Here is a 15,417-nt window from a genome sequence, read left to right as displayed (position 1 = left end):
GTGTGTAAGTTTTTTTGTGTGTGTGTGTAAGTTTTTGTGTGTGTAAGTTTTTTTTGTGCGTGTAAGTTTTTTGTGTGTGTGTGTGTAAGTTTTTTTTTGTGTGTGTGTGTAAGTTTTTGTGTGTGTGTAAGTTTTTGCTTGTGTGTGTAAGTTTTTTTTTTGTGTGTGTAAGTTTTTTTGTGTGTGTAAGTTTTTGTGTGTGTAAGTTTTTGTGTGTGTGTAAGTTTTTGTGTGTAAGTTTTTTTTGTGTGTGTAAGTTTTTGTATGTGTGTGTAAGTTTTTGTGTGTGTAAGTTTTTTTTGTGTGTGTAAGTTTTTTCACGTGTTTGTGTAAGTTTTTGTGTGTGTGTGTTTTTTTGTGTGTGTGTGTGTTATTTTTTGTGTGTGTTTGATTTTTTGTGTGTGTGTAAGTTTTTTTGTTTTTGTAAGTTTTTGTGTTTGTTTTATTTTGTGTGTGTGTTTTTAAGTTTTTTTTTTCGTTATATATTTTTTGTGTGTTTTTCTGTTTGTGTTTGTGTGTAAGTTTTTTTTTTGTGTTTTTAAGTTTTTGTTTGTGTGTAAGTTTTTTTTTGTGTGTGTAAGCTTTTGTGTGTGTGTGTAAGTTTTGTGTGTGTGTGTGTAAGTTTGTGTGTGTGTGTAAGTTTTTGTGCGTGTGTTTAAGTTTTTGTGTGTGTGTTGGTTTCGGCCAACGACCATGTTGTGTAACAGTTGGTCTGCTGACCACTGGCGTCGCTTCACCCCTTCTTATCTTCTTAATTGGTAGGGGGAGCTCTGAAAAATCCTAGAAAAAGGTTTGTTTTTCATGAAAAAAATCTTGAAAGAGAACCATCAGTCCTTATCAATAGTATGCACAAGAATAAGTTTTTAAAATTTAAAGTGAAAGTGTCATTCTATTTTTCTGATATGATTTAGAGATGTAAAAAAGAGTTAAAAAAACTGTCAGAAAAAAAACAAAAAAATAATTCTCAGAAAAAAAAGGTAAAAAAAAACTGTCAGAAAAAAAATGGTCACTACAAACACTATTTTTCTAATAGTAAAAGTCGCAACACACATATCTATATCATTCCCATTTTGAAGTTGGAAAATATCAAATAGGAAATTTTAATGTTTTAAGTGTGTTTCATGACATTCTAAGAGATGTAAAAAAAAGTTAAAAAAAGTTAAAAAAAAGTTATAAAAAAAAGTGTATGTGGGGGGGGGGTTGGAGGGAGGGGGTTGGAAGGATGGGGGTTTGAGGGATGGGGGTTGACGATTGTGGCACTTTGGGCTGGTGGGCAACGAATGTGGGGCCGGTGGGGAACGAATGTGGGGCCGGTGGGGAATGAATGTGGGGAACTTTGGTCCGGAATAAAAAATAGGTATGATTTAACTCATGTGCTATGCTCGCAAGCCATTTAAATACAGTGTTTACATACTTTTTTTCTTGTTTTGATATTGCTCTTTACCGACCTCTGGAGATCCAGGTTCAAAAAATATTTAACAATCTGTTAACTATAATAATGACTGTATAAATTTTAGTAGAATTAATTTCTTTACCCACTATGAACATAAAAGAATAACTTACTTCTTGCGTGTAGCTTTCGACAATATTCCTCTTATTTGAATGCATCATTATATTTCAAATGCCAATTCTGAACTGAGAAGATAACAAATTGTCAGAGTTTTTATATCCGTATTCAAGGTAAAGCATAAGTCAATCACATCTAACAATTAAAAGGTAGCAGACAGATAGGAAGTTACTATAGTATAAAGGAATCATCACGCTCTTTGAACAGAAACATCACGAATTTTCATGGTGGTTGAATTCCGGTGATTACACTGTAGTAATATCCTACCTGTCTCGTACCTTTAATTGTACACAGTAATTTGCTACCATCCTCATACCTTAGATTGTACACAGTAATTTGCTACCATCCTCATACCTTATATTGTACACAGTAATTTCCTATTACCGCTCTTCCATAGATTGTACACAGTAATTTGCTACCATCCTCATACTTTAGATTGTACACAGTAATTTGCTACCATCCTCATACCTTAGATTGTACACAGTAATTTCCTATTAACCCTCTTCCTTAGATTGACCCATTACTACTTGCCCCTTCCTCAACCCTTGCTATTTACGCTAAAGTCGTAAAGCTCTTTAAAAACACTTTTCATTCAAAATCAAAGGGTCTTGTGTTTGAGTAGCCTTTTCTAAAGAATCAGGATAAAAATTGAAACTTAAGCATAATGAGCGAGGGTTGAGGAAGGGACAGTCCCCCTTGCTACAGGATACCTTATGTGCGTTGTACATTTTCATGCCGCTTCTTATAGTTTCAGTTGAAAAAACTTGTTTTTTTTATTTAATTTCTCACTGTTTTCCAAATCATACTAGGAAATCCATTCCCCCACATGTAACATTTTTCCTAAAAATTCTCCTGGAAACCTTAATATCCATGGAAAATTCTCCCTTTGGAAAATCCCCCCTCCTCGCAAAAGAATTAACCTGGGAAATTTCTGTATATTCCCCAATTACAAATGTAATATGTCAACAATATGGGAAATCATACGCCGAAATATAATAATTTTTTTCCTGTATAATAATTTTTCTGTTGTATCTGGGAACAAAGACAAAAAGACATTGGAGAAATGTTTACTGTAGAAAAAAATGAAACTTCCTACATTACCTTGAATCAATCATGTATATTTATCTTTCCCAAAACCTGCTCTTAAAGATTTTACTTTTTATTTTTTTAAATCAAAAAATACACATGACTTTTGAAATTACATATTGTTTTATTATAAAGATTATTTGAAAAAAACTACGTTTTCTAAAGAGTTAAAGAGGCTGAGTTACAAGGTTGAACCTTAAAACGTACAGGGATTAGGAGGCACAGTTGGGGGGCTGCCGTCCCCAAACCCCGCTTTCGCAGCCTTTAAATAAAAAAAAGTTATTTTAACTGAAAGTAAGAAGCGATATTAAATACTTAAAACGAACAGAAATTATTCCGTATATGAAAGGGGCTGTCCCCTCCTCAACGCCTCGCTTTTTACGGTAAAGTTTTTATTTAAAAAAAAAGAGTTGTGAGAAAGTCAAACTTTAGCGAAAAGAGCGAGGCGTTGAGGAGGGCACAGCCTCTTTCATATACGGAATAATTTCTGTTCGTTTTAAGATTTAATGTCGCTCCTTACTTTCAGTTTAAAAGACTTTTTTTTATTTAAAGGCTGCGAAAGCGGGGGGTTTGGGGGTGGCAGCCCCAACTGTGCCTCCTAATCCTGTACGTTTTAAGGTTCGACCTTGTAACTCAGCCTCTTTAACTCTTTAGAAAACGTAGTTTTTTTCAAATAATTTCTGCACGTTTTTGTACAGTTTATTACTTATTATTGCTTGACTAACTGTTAGCTGATCGTGTCAGGAGTTAAAGTTGGGGGGCTGCCACCCCCAAACCCCCGCTCTTGAATATTCTTGTGTTAAGGCTTTTAATTCCTGAATACTCAAATCACGTCGCACAGGGTGCCTCCTAATCCCTGTACGTTTTAAGGTTCGAACTTGTGACTCAGCCTCTTTAACAGCCCCCCAACTGTGCCTCTTAATCCCTGTACGTTTTAAGGGTTGACCTTACATTTTAAGGTTCGAACTTGTGAATAAGCCTCTTTAACAGCCCCCCAACTGTGCCTCCTAATCCCTGTACGTTTTAAGGGTCGACCTTGTAACTCAGCCTCTTTAACTCTTTAGAAAACGTAATTTTTTTCAAATAATTTAAAAAAGAAACTGAGTTTCTTTTTTAAAGTTTAAATTCAGTATATAAAAAATTTGCTCTGACGGTAAATCGAACCCGGGTTTTCCGCCTGACAGTCTGGAGTATCAACCGCTGGACTAAAGAGACACAATTGTAATTGTTTTTTAGTAAATGGAATCTATTTTCGACGCAAGCAAATTCCCACTAAACTTGATATTTGGTTTTTGGAAAACAGGGAAGAAGTGATCAGATTGAGCTGAAATTTCGGGAATAAGCTCCCAGGCCCTAGGAAAGCTTATCCTCTAAATTTCAGTCCGATCAGACAACGTAAAAGGGGGGTTGTGGTGGGAAAATTAACAAGTGCTAATATATGAAAACGAGGATTTCCGTAAAGGTAAATTTGGTGGATATTTTTTTCGGTCTGAAAATATCAAAAGGCACTAAGATGTCGAATTCTGCTTCGAATGAGTCCTCATTTAAGCGGATCTGTGGCCAACTGTGACCAGTCGACGTGGATAACAAAAAAAAAGAGAAATGAATTTTAAGTGGCTATATTTGGTTTTTTGAAAACAAAGAAGGAGTGATCGGATTGAGCTGAAATTTCGAGAATAAGCTCCCGGGCCCTAGAAAAGCTTAACCTCTAAATTTCAGCCCAATCAGACAACGTTAAAGGGGGGCTGTGGTGGGAGGGTTGAAACTTCCGGCCCAGTTTACCCCATGAAGATAAAGTCGGAGGAGGATGAAGTTTTGCAAGTTTCTTAGTTTGAGCTTGGGCTACAAAATGCGACTACCGCCGTCTCTCTGCGACCTCTAGGACCCGAAATCGCTTAACATTGTGGTGGGTCGCCTCTTTATAGAGGCACAAGTGTGCCTCCTTGAAATTACTTATATATTGAATTTGCGCACGGTAAAGTTAATGAGAATATTCTTCATAGTAAACCTTCTTTAATTTTTTTCTTTTCGTAAATACAAGCCCAATAAACAAAGATACAAACATTTAACCACTATGGAAACTGTATCATAGATTTTACTTTCTGTTTTATTTTTAGATATATTTTAAAATTCAATTAGTCAAAAAGTGTCTAAATAAAAATTTTATATTTGAGGTGCCCTTCGTGAGAGCCTTGGGTCATACAAGATACCCTTCATTCTTGCTGGGATTCCACCAATTGTTGGATCTCTCTTCATTTTCCTTAGTTTTGCAGTAATTAGTAGGAAACAGGGTAAGTTGATGATAATTTTTATTTTGCACAGGAGTATCTGAAGATAATGTGAGCCTAATCCAGTAACTCTCTGACAAGACTAATCTCCTATTGCCAACTAGTCTTGCTATGAATAATTATTAGAGCTAGGCGTATTCATCCCCAAAACTTCCCTCACATAGAAAATTCATAATTCAACGTTGATGAGTGACATTCATACGTTCCAACTGGTAGGGTCTTTTGTCGTCCCCCCATTGCCAATCTGGATGCACATTGTTCTTTTTGCTGTAGTTCAACATCTTCCTTAACATTCGTTAAAAGTTCCAACTTAGTAACCGTTACGGTTCCTAAGTTATCGCAGATACGCCATTTTTGACTACGCAGATCTAAGGCGTGTCATTTGATTTATTTCAAACATACTCCTCAGCATCCCCACGAGGTTGAAACTTGGTGCCCTTAGCCACTCTTGAGAAGCCGCAGAAGCACTCTTTTGGCAACCTTGATGCAAATAGTGTCTTTTGATTTGGCTCAACATTCCCTGAAAGTTTCACCTGGTGCCCTCAGCCTTCTCTAAGATTATTTTTTTCTTTTTGGTGTCATCATTTAAAATCGAAAAGATACCTAAAACGCCGCCAGGTTTTGACTTCTTTGTAACTTTAATACAATACACGAAAATTCTCCCCTCCCCTTTTTTGCTTTACGTGCTTGAATGTTAATCAAGCACGTAAAAAAAATATCAAAAATTATTTGAAAAAAATTATTTTAGTCAAAAGATTTAATGTGTTAAATAGTCATTGATCAAGGGTTATGGACTTTAACGCTATTGATCAAAATTTAACATTTTTAAACTGAGCAAATAAATTACTGGACTGTGTATTAGTCTTTTCTTGTGAGTTTAATTATAAGCCATACTAACAAGAGTAAGCTTTGATAAGGAGTGACATTTTTGCCCAGCCATAAAAGTTGGCATTTAAATTGGTGCTCACGTTCGCAAAAAAAAAAATCTTTTGCAAAAATGTCAGGCTTGTGCTGGAGAAACCACTTGTCCCAGTGGCGGATCCAGGGAGGGTGAGGGGGGGCCAACGTAGTCTAAAGTAGTGTAATTTACTTAATTAACGCAAAATTGTGTCAATTTAACTTGCTCCTAACGCAATTTTTTAGGAACAACCTATTTTGCGCCCACTTCCCTAAAAAAAAATCCTGGATCCGCTCCTGACTTGCCCACGTTTATTCTCAAATTACAACAATTAAGAATATTGCATGAATCCATTATATAAATATGGTAGATGTTAGTCCAAAAAATACAATGACTATATGTTTACAATATCTTTGAACCAATTTTTACCATATTAAGTTAGTAATTAAATAAATCGATTCGAATATAGATCACGCCAAACTTAATTTTGAGATGAACAATTTACAATCGTTTATTAAGCAATTGTTTTAAGTTACTTAATTAAGAGTTGTTCTTTTTTGTAAATTAACTCTGTCTCTCTCTTTCTCTGTCTTTTTTCAAAAATCTTTTTATGAGGAAATATTTTAAATAGTATGCCTTTAGATTTTTTACTCAAAAAGAAAATCTCTCGAAAAATTTTTTGTTTGAAAACCTGTCCTGTTGATTTTTCTCAAGTTATTAGATTAGAAAGGATTTTGTTTCGCCATGATTTTCGCTTGTCAAAGGAACGACATTATACAAAATTGGAAAAATTGAGAGAGGAATCTTCGATGAGAAACCGTATTTATTCTCCAAGATTCACTCCTGGACCCGGTATGGTTAACCTCTCTTCTAGAACATTTGAAACCCAGGAAATTGAAACACTGGAAAAAGGCCCAAAATTCTCTTTTCTGCCGAAACAGGTTCCCGTGGCGGATAGTCTCCTCTTTAGAGTCCGCTTTGCATAAATACTGCCCATCTGTTTCAAACCCTGATGAAGTTAGGTCTTGTCTCATAAATATCCTTTATCATAGCCAAAAAAAGGCTAAGTCTCCTACCACTTTCGCACGAAAAAAATTGTATGACATAAAAATATTATCTAACCTCCGCAAAGACCCATCTATTATAATAACCAAAGCAGACAAAAGCAACTCACTCGTTGTCATGGATACGGTAGACTATGACAACAAAATCTTTTCGCTTTTAAAAGACACAAGTACATATAAACCGATCACTCATGATCCTACTGATCAATTTACTAATAATATTATAAATGAATTAAAGCAGCTAAAACAGAATGGTCAAATCACCCCACAATTATACAACAAATTTTACCCCGTGGTAGTTTCTGTCCAAAATTTTATGGCTTACCAAAACTGCATAAACAAGGTATTCCCTTAAGACCTATTGTAGCATGTACTAAGGTCTCCGCTTTCATTATTGGAAAATGGCTTTGCACAGCTTTCAAACCTTTACTGTATTCACAAAATTCCTACATCAGTAATTCGGCAGATTTGGTTAAAAAACTTAATAACACAAGTATTTCAGAAAACACAATAATTAGTAGTTTTGATATTGTTTCCATGTACACTAATATAGATGTGGCTACTTCTGAGCAATTATTAAAAACCAAAATAGAAGAAAATTATCACTTAATCGAAGACTCAGCGACAGGGATTGATGGTGAAGTTTTATTTAATCTTGTTATAATCTGCAATAAATTTTCAATGTATTTTCAGGTTCGTGATTCCTTTTATCAACAAATAAATGGGTTACCAATGGAAGCAGCTCTATCCGGCCTACTGGCTAATATTTATGTCAAGAACCTTGAAAATTGGGCATTAAATTCTTATTTTTAAAATATTTCTATTGGGGTTGTTACATGGTTGACGTAATTTCACTTTGGAATTATGGGGAAACTGAACTTCGGGGTTTCCTAGATCCTCTTAATACTTATGATAGAAATTTGCTGTTTACCCTAGAAATTGAATTTGAAAATAAACTACCATTTTTAGATGTGCTAATTATCCGTAATGCTAATAATTTTGACTTAACTATCTATAGAAAACCAACACAAAACAATAGATATCTTCATTTTAATTCAAATCACCCCCCACAAGTTAAAAGAGCAGTTGTAACTTCTCTCATTGACCGTGCCCTGAACATTTGCTCCGATTCATACATAAAAGCAGAAATAAATTTTATCAGAGATATTCTTTTTGGCAACGGATACCCCATTCCTTTTGTCAATAATACGATTAAACATAGACTAAAAAGACATTTTTGTAAAATCAACGATATTTCACAATGTGAGGCTCCGGAAAAACCCTCTAATATAATCTATATTCCGTACATCCCAAGAATCACCACAAAAATAAAAAATATTTGCACAAAAAACAATCTGTATTTAGTTTTCACTAATAATTTTAAAATCACAAATTTCTTAAACTTCGGTAAAGATAAAACCCCAGTTACTCGCCAAAGAGGGGTTTATCAAATACCATGCGATTGTGGAAATTATTACGTTGGCAGAACTCATCAGAATCTAGAAAAACGGATACACCAGCATAAAGAAGACATAGACAAAGCGTTAATTGCTAATAATTCTAATAACTCCTTTGATTCTCCTTTAGCTAGCCATATTTTTGATAATCCCCGCCACACAATACTTTTTGAAAAATCTTTTCTCATTAGTAGTGATTTGGGGATAAAACAGGTGGTCCGGGAATCAATCGAAATTAGGCTCAAAATAAATAAAAATATTTCCTTAAAAAGGGACTTAGGAGAATATTCACTGAATTCTTTATACTCAAATTTAATTAAAAATGATCTAACAAAATATTTTATTAAACCAATTGACAATAGTATTGAACCCGTTACAAAAAAGCCTTTAAGACTAGCTGCTAAAAAAGCAAGATTAGCTTTGAAAACTTGCAGTTAATAATTTCATTTTATTTCGTTTGAATGAATTCATCCTCTCTCATCATTTTATTTATCAGTCCTGGTTGAACTTCGTTGAAGTAAGGATACTGGGGCTGCTTTAAAGATTCTTTAAAAGCGTTTTTTAAAAGCATTTTTCGTTTTAAACTTCGTATTTTAATGTAAGATGGTTTTTATATATATTTTCTCTTCAATGTTGTGCTGAAGACAGCCCTTGGATATAGGGCCGAAATATTCACCGATTTAAATTGCACTGTCTTGGAAAAAATTTCCCTATTGTTTTTAAGTTGTGTTTGTTTGATATATCTATGAAATGTATCTATCTAAACCTGGATTTTAATTATACACAGGAATGCTAAGGGGGTACCATATTTTTAGTATGAATCCTACAAATAGAATTCAGGCATCTTATTAATTGAGTGATCTGTGGTTTAACTCTCCATTGTAATACTGCATTTTAAAGCAAGAGCGCCTATACGTAAAGACCTGAAATCTCAAAAAAATACATTTTAATTTATGCCAAGTTTCAAAAATCTGTCACCAAGACCTATTTTGTTCAATTTGTGCAAATTTTTTTTTATTTCTAGGTAGACATGAATTTAAAACTTTTCTATGTGAAAATACTACTTCAGCCGTAAACACACTAACATAATTTTTCTACTAAGCTCTTAACTTTTAGTTGGGTAATTTTTAGTCACAAATTACTAATTAGCATAAAAACTAATCAAAAATACTTTTGAAAACACTCCTAAATAAAGAAAGAAATGTAATATAAAAGAAATAATTCAGGGATTAAACTTTTGAGATCTCTCGGAAAAAGGAAGAAAACCAACCAAAAAGAATAGAGCTAGTGAAAAAAAAATATCTGAAAGACTTCATAGGGAGGGAAAAAACATAGTCAGGCTTGTGCTGGAGAAACCACTTGTCCCAGTGGCGGATCCAGGGAGGATGAGGGGGGGGGGCAACGTAGTCTAAAGTAGTGTAATTTACTTAATTAACGCAAAATTGCGTCAATTTAACTTGCTCCTAACGCAATTTTTTAAGGGTCAACCTATTTTGCGCCCACTTCCCTAAAAAAATCCTGGATCCGCCCCTGACTTTCCCACGTTTATTCTCAAATTACAACAATTAAGAATATTGACATGAATCCATTATATAATATGGTAGATGTTAGTCCAAAAAATACAATGACTATATATTTACAATATCTTTGAACCAATTTTTACCATATTAAGTTAGTAATTAAATAAATCGATTCGAATATAGATCACGCCAAACTTAATTTTGAGATGAACAATTTACAATCGTTTATTCAGCAATTGCTTTAAGTTACATAAAAAATTAAGAGTTATTCTTTTTTGTAAATTAACTCTGTCTCTCTTTCTCTGTCTTTTTTCAAAAATCTTTTTATGAGGAAATATTTTAAATAGTATGCCTTTAGATTTTTAATACTTAACTATGATATTTTTCTTACGATCTCCCTCCTTTACAGGCCATGGAGGCCTTTTGGGCATTAGTGATTTTGATTTTAAGTACTGGATGATTTTTGTTATTTTTTTGTTTGAAATATATCTATGAAATGTATCTATCTAAACCTGGATTTTAATTATACACAGGAATGCTAAGGGGGCACCATATTTTTAGTATGAATCCTACAAATAGAATTCAGGCATCTTATTAATTGAGTGATCTGTGGTTTAACTCTCCATTGTAATACTACATTTTAAAGCAAGAGCGACTATACATAAAGACCTGAAATCTCAAATAAGACATTTTAATTTATGCCAAGTTTCAAAAATCTGTCACCAAGACCTAGTTGGGTAATTTTTAGTCAGAAATTACTAATTAGCATAAAAACTAATCAAAAATACTTTTGAAAACACTCCTAAATAGAGAAAGAAATGTAATATAAAAGAAATAATTCAGGGAACAAACTTTTGAGATCTCTCGGAAAAAGGAAGAAAACCAACCGAAAAGAATAGAGCTAGTGAAAAAAAAATATCTGAAAGACTTCATAGGGAGGGAAAAAACTGGAAAGAAATAAACTACTAGAAAAAATTCTTCCGAAAGAACTCCCAAGAAAACAGATAAATTATCAGAAAGAAAAAGGGACTCCCGCTAAATCACCTGTGTTTTTCGCTCGCATGCCAAGTCAAATTGTTCATTTTGTGTTGAGTAAATTGTTTATTATTGAAAAATTGAATTTCTTGAGATGTACGGAAATTCATAAAATATAATTTTTTTCTGTTTTTAGTAGATTCTGAAAGACTTTTATTTGAGAAAAAAAACATATTAAACTGAAAGGCTAATTCCAGGTTTTGCTCCAACAAACGAATAGAGAAAGGAAAAAAACAAACACCGAAAGAGAAAAAAAAATACTAGGATTTAAGGTTTATTGAGAAGACGGATTGGGCCTTAGAACCTTCAGGGCCAGGAAAGGCACATAGGGCGTCTGCACATCCACACCAGACATCACATAGCTGAGCTACGGCCCTGACGTCCTCCCACTGTGGTTGAAGAGACATCTACCCTCTACTCAGATCTGATTCATACTGTCATCCCAAAGTATTTCTTTGTCGACCTTTTTTGTCAACTCCCTTCATGCACCACTCATAACAACTCATATATCTTGATTGTTAATTATATTTTAGTTATATTTAATCTTTTTAATTACAAGATAAAAGAACAAAAATTTTACTTTATTACCCATATTGGGAACATATACAAGGTTGAATTTGTATTTATCAGTCATTTTAGTATGAAATTGATAACAAATAGTTAACTATAATTAACGGTAATCTGCAACTGAAACTAATTCTGAATAAAGTTTCTACCAAACCTTTGGAGCTGCTGGTTTACAAATAATAAGTTCTCATTTTTCAATTTTCAATTGTTTTTTTTCCAATTTTAAACCCACAATTTTAGGCACACATAGTCGGTTAGGTGCACACACAGTGGGGGGACATTTCATGAAAGATTTTATTTCACTTTATTTTTGTTGATCTACGCTAAGTATTTATATTTATTTATTTTTTTATTGAGTATTTATATTTATTATTTATAGATATTTATTTTTATTGAGCTGCATACTAGTTGCCAGGCATGTAAACATATCTTTATGTTTGGAGAGTATACTTAGCAGAGGGTTTGATGACATCTCCAGTAATTCATTAATTTAAGTGAAGATTCGATTTTAATCCGTATCGAAGGACAGTGCAATTACCTTCATTAGCACTACACTCACCAGTTTCAATAGTTAGACTTTTTCATTTATATTTTTATTTAATTACAATTATAAGTTTCTCCCTTTGCAGGTTCAAACACAGTAAAAAACCCGGAGAATTTAGAAAGAAAAACAACAGAAGACGATGAAGAAAAGTATAAAACTTCAATTTTACAGAAAGATAAAAACACAAATGTCAATTTAACGGGATATGCGAATGAACGACCAGATAATCTGTGGTAGCTTAATAATTACGCAAGGATGTGATATGAGAATTAGGTTTTCATTGATAGCCCGGCTTGGATTTTGTTGTCTTTTTTTACTAAGCCTTCTTACTTTCTTTCAAAAACGCAGATACTTTCAATGTGAGAGAAAATGTTATATTCAGCATGGTTTTCAATTCCTTTCTCTAAAGCGCTAGCGAGCAAGTATGTCAGCTAGGGGCTTTCCAAGAAGTGTACCGGTATTGAAAGAATGATCAGAAATCATTAAAACATCCATATTTCAAAATATCACTGGAGGCACTTTTTGATTCTATTTTGTGCCGTGTTTATGTGAAACCTGAAAGTTGTGTTAATAAAACATAATTAAAACAAAATTGCAACTCTGCTCAATGAAGAGCAGAGCTCGATGTGTCACCTCAATCCATAAATAAACGGAAAGCAACGCCACATACTACACATATATTCAAACAACAACAAAAAAGATCGAACGAAAAAACAAACTACGCGAAGAAAAAAGTCAGGAGATCATGCGTGATTAAAGCGTGATTATAATGAACTCAAACTGAACTCAAATTATAGCTCAAACTGTCATTCCAGAGTCCTAATATCCTAACAAAGGATCTACAAGGCACTTTTTCATTGAATAAAAATTCTTTAAATTTGGGTTTATTTCAGCAAAATTAAAATTATTTACAACCTATATGCAATCTATATATCTCTCAGAATTTCGGCAAAAAACAAACAGAAAAGCTATTAAGATCTCGGATAAATTTTTTTCTAAGCGGGAAATAATTTTTTAGAAATTATCACATTCACGGCTATAATATGATAATATAAAAGCAGCAGGAATATGAACAGTTTCGCATCCCACAATGTAATATAAAAAACTAAAGAAACAAACTTAGGTTAACCACTTATGGACTTAGTCCATAGTTCCAGTGCACGTTAGTACCTGCAAATAGTAGCCTACTTGGTATGTAAACAAGCCGTAAAACGATACCACATCAAAGTCCAAAAGAGAATTTCTAAGGAATCGTTAAGCAGTTATTTCTTGCAGGCGTCGGAAAACATCCGACACTGGTTAGCCAAAATATAGGCTATAGATCAAAAATGATTCCAGTCATGAAGGAACAGGATATCAGGAAATGCTCAATACTTGACCCTCCATTCTAATATTTTACCTTGGCTATTCTTTGCATCTAAGATTTTGGTTTAAGAGTCGGCGACTGATTTAAGAGAGCACCAGCTTACTTCTTGAATGACCTCTTGACATCCTATGGACTGTTAATGTATAATTTTTTAGCCAAACCCTATATTGTACCATTCACAGGAGTAGCAAAAGTGAGCTTATGATGTTAATCTAAAGGTAGTTTGACTATTATCCTAAAAAATTATCGCTTCTCGAGGGCTTTCGATAAGAGAACAGTCTTTTCTATCCAAAGTGAGAATCGATTCACACTCGTTTTTTTTTTTTTTATAAAAAAAAGCTTAAGCTACTGAAGGAAAACTATTCAGACTGGATGCACGAAATACACTTTTTAATATTTTTTGGTTGTTTTGCATATTTTAAGTAGCTTATAATTTAAGTAGTTTATAATATTTTGTGTCCCAATCTGTGTTCAATTTGTGAAATAAATCTGTGTCCCTTGAACATGGAATTTAGATCTTGTCCTGGCTGCATGACGGTATTTTCTGTTGCATCAATTTTTTATTAACAAATCTTTGAAATTTTTCACAGTTGTTTCCTGCATGTTTCACCCAATGCATGTGTAGGAGAGGGACCTCTTGGCCCAGCCCTCCAAAAATCTCAATATTTGTATGGCTTTCGTCGATATTTTTCGTCTTCTTTATATAAGACACGATCCTCTAGTGAGTTCTTAATTTACTCCCCATTCACTTAAAACCTACCCCCTTCAAACCTTTATGATGTGTGTATGCCTGTCTCCCAGATATTCGTATATTTTCCTATATTTATGTATGCTAGTTTAATTACTACTGAACGATTGGTGTACCCTGTGACTATGCCTTTTAGCCTCTTGTTATTCTATTTTGATTACATGCATACATACTTACAGTATTGAACTAGACAAAGATGCCCCATCCTTTCATTAAAAAAATCTAGGGATAAGAGTGACAAGGTAACTATGTTAAATTATTGCATTCTGAAATAAATTTACGTATGTTTTATTTTGTGACCTAAAAAAGATGTTTCAAAAGTGGCCTTACTTCTTTGTAAGAAACAAAAACATCCATGACCATTCTTTCTTTTCATAAATTGCACCCTAACTTAAATTGTGCCCCAGCCTAAACTTAAGTTGCTGCCCAGCTTAAAACGAGTAAAATTCACGAAAGGAATCAATACAAGATGGGTGGAACTCCCGACCTCTGTCCCCATAATTTCCGGTTTTTTTTTACATTTACCTGAAATTTATCACATTTCTCGTTTAATTCGTATGTCCTTAGTGTCTATGTCCAGGTTTTGCCCTTCCCTTCCAAAATTTAAAGACCCCAATACAAGTTTCTGCAGATGTGGTTTTGAAAAACTGTCATGAGGAATAATGTTTCTAGTTGACCTCTTAACTAAAGCCAACTTTAATTACAACTTTTTACTTTTCTCTGTCAGATGTTCATTGCCAAAATTTGTATTTTTCTACGTTTATTTTGTAACTTTTAATAAAATAAAGTATATACTTGGATTTCTCATATTTCTATTTATCTCCTTTCATTTATAATAGGATTTAGCACCTTTTTGTGGTTTTGATACAAACAATCTACGATATGCATATTGAAGACACGGGCCCATGCCATATAAGATAAGATAAGATATTTAATTCAAAAAATGACTATCACAAGCCCCGAGGGGCCGAATTTGTATTTCAGAGTCGTATATAAAAAAAGATCATAAAAATAGCACAACAACTAAAAAACTGGCTAAACAATGCCAAAACAACAATATCAGAAAGGCAAAGCCATTCATTAGTCTAAAAAAAAGTGTCAAATGCAAGGAAGTTAAAAAGACAAAAACTAAAACAAAACCAAAAAAAAAGATTGAGATAAAAATAGCGCTAAAAAGGTTTAAAAGAAAACACATAAACAAGGGAGAGGGACCGAAAGAACCGAACGGACACAAACTTGGGTATCACCAGTACAAAAAAACAACAACAAAAAAACGA

General features: G+C 33.5%; 1 protein-coding gene across 2 annotated transcripts in view; it reads left to right on the top strand.

Annotated features, from left to right (window-relative positions):
* LOC148954108 (monocarboxylate transporter 10-like) overlaps window positions 1-14,940 on the top strand; it is a 90,525-nt gene extending 75,585 nt beyond the window's left edge. For both annotated transcript variants that reach the window (XM_089086920.1, XM_089086919.1), the window contains 2 exons: window positions 4,828-4,944; window positions 12,112-14,940. In XM_089086920.1, coding sequence (XP_088943046.1) covers window positions 4,828-4,944; window positions 12,112-12,263 — 269 coding nt within the window. In that variant the 3' untranslated portion in view covers window positions 12,264-14,940. The remainder of the gene's footprint in view (window positions 1-4,827; window positions 4,945-12,111) is intronic.
* The last annotated feature ends 477 nt before the right edge of the window (window positions 14,941-15,417 follow it).

Source organism: Artemia sp. Qi Xiang Cuo, chromosome 3 (genome assembly GCF_049724085.1).
Source record: "Artemia sp. Qi Xiang Cuo chromosome 3, ASM4972408v1, whole genome shotgun sequence".
NCBI lineage: Eukaryota > Metazoa > Arthropoda > Branchiopoda > Anostraca > Artemiidae > Artemia > Artemia sp. Qi Xiang Cuo.
The sequence above is the reverse complement of the archived record's forward strand: the minus strand, read 5'-3'. Positions and strand labels throughout refer to the sequence as shown.